This window comes from Onychomys torridus, chromosome 1 (genome assembly GCF_903995425.1).
Source record: "Onychomys torridus chromosome 1, mOncTor1.1, whole genome shotgun sequence".
NCBI classification, from domain to species: Eukaryota; Metazoa; Chordata; class Mammalia; order Rodentia; family Cricetidae; genus Onychomys; species Onychomys torridus.
Window position 1 is genome coordinate 125,907,385 of NC_050443.1, and position 6,450 is coordinate 125,913,834.

At 52.2% G+C, this 6,450-nt stretch overlaps 1 protein-coding gene across 1 annotated transcript; it reads right to left on the reverse strand.

The window, feature by feature from the left end:
• Positions 1 to 230: 230 nt before the first annotated feature.
• Arl2 (ADP ribosylation factor like GTPase 2) lies at positions 231 to 6,066 on the reverse strand. The gene is made up of 5 exons (XM_036207371.1): positions 5,913 to 6,066; positions 3,910 to 4,020; positions 3,658 to 3,820; positions 2,294 to 2,374; positions 231 to 660 (listed from the first exon to the last, which is right to left on the reverse strand). Exons 1-5 carry the CDS (start codon positions 5,975 to 5,977, stop codon positions 526 to 528), a joined length of 555 nt encoding a protein of 184 aa, XP_036063264.1. The 5' UTR covers positions 5,978 to 6,066; the 3' UTR covers positions 231 to 525.
• Positions 6,067 to 6,450: the final 384 nt, after the last annotated feature.

Consider the following 6,450-nt stretch of genomic DNA (forward strand, 5'->3'; position numbering starts at 1 on the left):
CTAACCTCTTCTTCTCAAACCTTTCTCTTCCCTTGATTCCCTGTTTTAATGAAATGTCCAGGAAGTCCAGTTGGTCTCTTGCAGGTGGAACCAGCTAGCCCAGTCCTGAGCGTCCATGCTGTGCACGGTCCTTTGATAAAATCAGTTCTACCTCTGCCCCGTCTGTCCCCTCTGGATCAAGCATTCCAGGTGAGGGCTGAAGTCAGTGAAACACAAAGGGCTCAGCCAGGAACTGGGAAAGGAATGTTTTATTCTCACTGCTGGACAGAGGCGACACCTAGGACCTTGGTAGCAGCAGGTAGTCCCTCCCAGTTCAGCCTTTCCTTTTGGCATGGCAGCTGGAGGCCACTTTGGGAGCCAGGGTGACAGCCCTGGCCTGGAGGGGGAGCAGCAGTGGGTAGCAGTAGCAGCAGCAGATCACGGCGGGGTTGGGAGTGTTAGTCTGGCCGGCTGGTGCCTGTCCCCCAAAGCTGGTGTCTGATGAGGGGAGGGGCCTGGACAGTGAGCTGGGGACACTGAAGAAGCTCAGTCGGCAGTAAAGACACGACTGGAAATGTCATCAAGGAGCCAGTCGATGCCAGGCAGCAGGTCCTCCCCAGTGACGGCACTGCAGCCCTGGATGCGCCAGTGGTGGCTGCGGATGGAGGCCAGGTCCAGGGCCTGGGGACAGAAAGGACTGGTGGAACAAGCAGGCCTTAGCCTATCCTTTCCCAGACACCCAGTGGGCAACTCCAGCTGCACACCAGTGCCACCCCTTGGTGACATAAAATCAACATGGCCTGCTGAGTGTCTGCTAGGAGCCAGGAATTTTGCAGGAACCACAGAGGTCGTCTGTCTCTTGCTAAAGCTCCTGATCTAGGGATGATATGGTCCATTTTACCAAGGAGGGAACCCAAACTCAGAGGCTCCATAACCTTCCACACCACATAGCCAGTTAAAAGGTGGCAGGAAGGTTCTAAAACCAGCTATGGTGGCGCACACCTACGATACAGGACACGGGAGGTGCAGGCAGAAGGGGTTACATGAAATCTGTCTCAGACAGACAAAAATCAAGATTCTAAACCTGCTAGAGTAACAGTTAAGATGCAGCTATGGGGCTGGAGAGGTGGCTCAGCGGTTAAGAGCACTGGCTGTTCTTCCAGCGGTCCTGAGTTCAATTCCCAGCAACCACATGGTGGCTCACAACCATCTGTAATGAGATCTGGCGCCCTCTTCTGACCTGCAGGCATACATGCAAGCAGAACACTATACATAATAAATAAATCTTTAAAAAAAAAAAAGATGCAGCTATGACTCCAGGGCTAGGTCAACATGAGGAACAATCTTGGCTTGTTTACCTACTATGTGACATTGGGGAGGTTACTTAACCTCTCTGATTCTCCTGCATCCTTTGTGTGGTGACAGTCATTTCTGCCTCATGAGATTGTTGTATAAACGAAGAATGAAACGTGAATCCATGCAGAGAGCATTGCAGTGGGAAGCACTCACTGCAAGGTGGCTGCTAGAACCCTGTGAAATGATCTATTTAAAGGTCTGCCTTTGTCTAGACTGGGGCCACACGACCTTATTAATCATCAAATTCTGGGTACCCTGCCTAGGGCTTGCCACACAGCAGGAGCTAATAAGTGCTTTCAAAGCCAATTATTAGCCAGGCATGGAGGTGCACGCTTGAAGTTTCAGGCAGGAGGGCTGCTGTTGAGTTTGAGACCAGCCTACATAGTGTGTTCTAGGCCAGGCTAGGCTACAGAAACCCTGTCTCAAAAGTAAATAAAAAAAGACTGCTCGGCGGTGGTGGCATATGCCTTTAATCCCAGCACTCGGGAGGCAGAAGCAGGCAGATCTCTGTGAGTTAGAGGCCAGCCTGGGCTACCAACTGAGTTCCAGGAAAAAGGCGCAAAGCTACACAGAGAAACCCTGTCTCAAAAAACAAAACAAAACAAACAACAACAACAACAAAAAAAAAAACAAACACAAAACAAAACAAAACAAAAAAAAGACTGGGCCTGGGGATGTGGCTCAGTTAGAAGTGCTTGCCTAGCATGCCCAAGGCTCTGGGAACAATCACCAGCACTACAGAAACTGACATTGTGGTGCACGCTTTAATCCCAAGGACTCTCCATGTGGAGGCAGGAAGATGAACATTCCTGGGCATCCTCAGCTTCTAGTAAGTCTGAGGCCTGTTAGGGCTGCCGAAACCCAGTTCAAAAAACCAAAAATAAATACAGTTAAAAATAATAAAGCACTATAGACGTTTCAGTTTTACTCAATGAGCCTGCACCAGGGCCTGACTCACCTCCTGAATAGCATTAGAGGACAGTGCTCCAGGCAGGTCCTGCTTGTTTGCAAAGATGAGGAGGGTTGCTCCAGCCAGGCGCTGGGGAAAGAGAAAACAGGTTGGGGGTTGGGGAGGATTAGTGTACAGTTTGATCCTTTCTCTACAAGCCATGGGGGTCAGTGATCAGCATGCAGGGTCAAGAGCAGGACTCCATGGTTGTTGGGGAGCCCTAGGTGGGGTAGGCAAAGCAGACAGAGCTGCTGATGCTAGCGAACTACCACCCAGTGGGCATCTCTCCCCTTCATGTCTCAGTTTCCTCTTCCATGATCAGGGTGAGGGTGCTGGTCACAGTGATCCCTGAGCCCTCTGTAGCTCTGGCTCTGTGCAGAAAGCATAAGCATGCTGTGGGCTGCCCTGGGAACTTGGTGATATAATCACCTGCCCCTCCTCCTGATTCACAGAATCCTTAAATTGTACTCCCAGTAGACTGCCCTGTTGGCCTTTCTCTACTTATTCACCTTTGTGTGTTTGCAAAGAGGACTCTAACTTCTGGGCCTAACCCTGCTGAGCCTTGGCTCAGCCTCTGTCAACAGTGATCTCTCTAGATTTGTTCACTACTCCAGAAGAGGCTGCGCTCATACTAGTGGTATATGTCAGTCTGACAGTCCCATGCATTCCTGTGGGTTCTGCATAGACAGTAGCAGTTCCCTCTTACCCTCTCAAAAGTGCCCTGGCCTTCAACTAACTGAAATGTGGCAATGTGATTCAAGTCCTAGGACAGACAGAGCACATTAATGGAGAAATAGCAGTATCCAAATAAAACTTGTAGCTTAAGATAATAGCAATTCCTGAGCATGGCTTAGTGGCGCCCAACTGTATTCAGGTGGTTAAGAAGGATGGAGAGTTTGGAGCCAGCCTGGGCTACATAGAGAAACTTGATCTCACCACTCCCTAAAAAAAAAAAAAAAAAAAAATCAACCCTGCCAAAACAAATAGGTAATAATGAAGTAGTGTGTCGGCACACACCAGTAATCCTATTATTTGGGAAATAGAGGCTGGTGGTTCAAGGTTAGCCTCAGTCTGTTTAGGCCAGCCTGAGATTCAGAGTAAAACTCCGTGTCAACAAAACAAAAAAAGGGGTCCAGACAACAAGGTCAAGATTAGCCTAATTACAATTTTAGGGATGTGGACATCACACAGCAACCTGAGCTTCGCCCCTGCGCTGGTCCTGAGGCAGCTCCTGCAGATTCACTCAGGGTGGTGAATCAGTGACACCAAGGAGATGTGAGTCCAGGTCTCAGCCCAGTGCCCAGTGAAGGAATGACCCTTCCCTCCCCAAGTGTCCAGACCAATCATGGCACAGCTGGAAGCCCAGGGCACACCTCCTCCACCAGCAGGCTCTGCAGCTCGCGCTGACAGTCCTGCATGCGCTGGCGGTCGGCACTGTCCACCACCCAGATGAGGCCGTCTGTGCTCTCAAAGTAGTTCCGCCAGTAGGAACGCAGAGACTTCTGGCCGCCCACATCCCAGATGTTCAGTTTGAATCTGGGAAGGAAGGGGCGTTGAAGGTCAGGCTGGTCCTGCCCTCCCTGCTTTCCCCCAGACCCACAGTGGCCCTCAGTGACCCTACTCACCCCCGGTGCTCTAGGGTCTTGATGTTGAAGCCCAGTGTTGGGGAGATGGTGTCCACATCTTCCCCGTTGAACTTCTTGAGGATGGTTGTTTTGCCAGCATTGTCCAAGCCACTGGGGCACATAGGCTAAGGAGAAATCCCTGAGCTCTGCAGGAGGACACTTCTTCACACTACCACCTTCTCAGGGGCTAGCATTTTCCTACTGCATATTGAAACAAGTTGAGCATATGCCTGGCCCATGATTGGCTTGAGATAAATGTGGAGGTATCAAAATGGAATTGTATCATGTCAGCCGACTCAAAGTAACTTAATTTATGCAACAAATATTTAGTGCCTATTATGTGCCAAGTCTTCACCCTTATGACACTTAAAAAAATAGCAAAACAAAACAAACAAACAAAAAACCCTAAATAATGGGGCTGGAGAGATGGCTCATCAGTAAAGAGCACTAGCTGCTCTTGCAGAGGGCCTTGGTTCAGTTCCCAGCACCCTCATGGTGGTTCACAACCAAGCTCTGACCTCTATGGGCACCAGGCGCTCAACATGGTGCACATACAGACAGAGAGGCAAAATACACAAAGAAGTCTAAGGAGAAATAAAAGACTAAATAAAGCAGGAGAGGAGAAAGTTAGGTACCTGGGATCCCTGAAACCAGTGAGACATTCCTGTAAGGGGTGGCTTTCAGCCTAGACACCAAACAAGGCTCTGTGAGGTCTTGAGGCCCAAAATAGATGGCCCAAGTCTTCTGAAGGACCTAGTAAAGTGCAACTATCTAGAGGTGGAAACCACCTTCATCTCCTTCTGGAATGATCCACAGTCTGTACTGCAGAGAACAAACGTGAGCTCAACAGCAGGTGCGAACTTGGAGCAGCCACAGCCTGAACTGAGGGGTGAGAGGGAAGGGACAAGCTTTGCTTTTATTACTTCTTGCTCACCTGACCCAGGCTCAGTGATCCCATGTCTAAGGGGGTGAGCAGAGTACCTGTCATCATCTGTAGCCCAACTTTGGCCTTGGAAAGTTAGCCCTGATTATCCCGTCCCTTCCAATACCACACCCTCTCTCCGTGTTTCCTCTCTTGTATCTTCCTCATTAGCAAACTCCCATCTCCCATGGTCCAGCAGTGCCCTGTATCCACTCACTCTCCCCATCTTAGGCCCTCTGCCTAAATTTTCCCAGGCATCTCTTCCTTCCTCAAATCTTTGCCCAATAGTTACTATCTTGGCATGGTCTTTGACTACTCTGGACTGCATTCTTCTCTACTCAATCAAACTACACACTTCATTTGCTTTATTACTTTTTTTCCTCCTCTTCTGTGATCCGTAACGAAGGCCTTTCCGTTTCCCTGTTTTACAGCATTCCCTAACACACAGTAGGTGATCAATACATAGTAACCTAATGACTGTCTTTCCCACAACTGTCTAAAACAGACATGTTCTGCATGCCAATTCTAAGTGCACAGTGATTTCCCTCTTCTCTCCCTGCCAGTTTGTGGATCGCAGATGTCCAGGCAGCCAGGTACGGCGCAAGGCGGGGGATGCAGGTGCCAGTTAAGGGAATGCAAGGTCCGCAAGGGCCCTGAGTGACAGTTAGACCTGGAGCCCAGCCCACGCCCACGCGCAGGGGCCTAGGCGGTCCTCGCGCCCCCGGGATTCCGAGCCGGAGGGAACCGCCGGGGCCTACACGAAGGGGTGGGGGTCGGCGGTGGGGAGGAGCGGGGCCCACGCTCGGGCCAGCCCGAGAGACCGTGACGTCCGATCACCACCAGCGCGGCGCGCCTCCCCATGACCCTGGAGACCCCAGTGCAGGCCCGTCCTTCAGGCTCACACTGCTGGCGTGAGCACGCAAACCCCCGCCCCGCAGAGTGGTACGGCCCGCCCGGCCCCGCGCCCAGCAGTGGTAGCGCCGCGTGCGTGACGCACCACCGGCGGTGGGTACCCACGGCGGCCGCGGCCCCGCCCCCCGGCGGATCCACCCTGGCGGCCGCTGGGGCGCTCTGAGGATACAGCATGAGCAGCCGCAGCTCTCGCTCTTTCTGCTTCATCTTCTTCAGAATGGTCAGAAGCCCCATGATCCCGTAGCCCCCTCCCGGCCGCCGTTTCTTCTAGTCCCGGGACCCCGCTCCCGGTTCCTATTGGCCAGGCCGGTGCTTGGGCCCGCCTTCGAGATCACGTGACGACTGAGTGCGGGGCGTCGCCCTCTAGCGGCGCGGCGGCGAATTTGCTGCCTGCCGCGTTAACCCTTCCTTCGCTTCCCGATGTGTGAGGTTTGGGGAAGACTAGGGCAAAGTCCCCAAACCCTCTGACTCCGAGGCCTTGGTCGCGGACGCAAAGCTGACATCTCGAGCTGTATCTCGTTTGGGTAGGGAGAACCCGCGAAGGGAGTCTTAGCCAGGAGTTCGAACCTAGTTCCACAAGGGGGCTGACGAATCATCCGGGGACCGTAATAATGGCCCAGTTCCTGCGCATCTTGTGACTTGCATTATTCGGATCTGCCAGGGACGGAGAAAGCGTTGATCCTGGTGCGGGACTCTGTCGGATATGG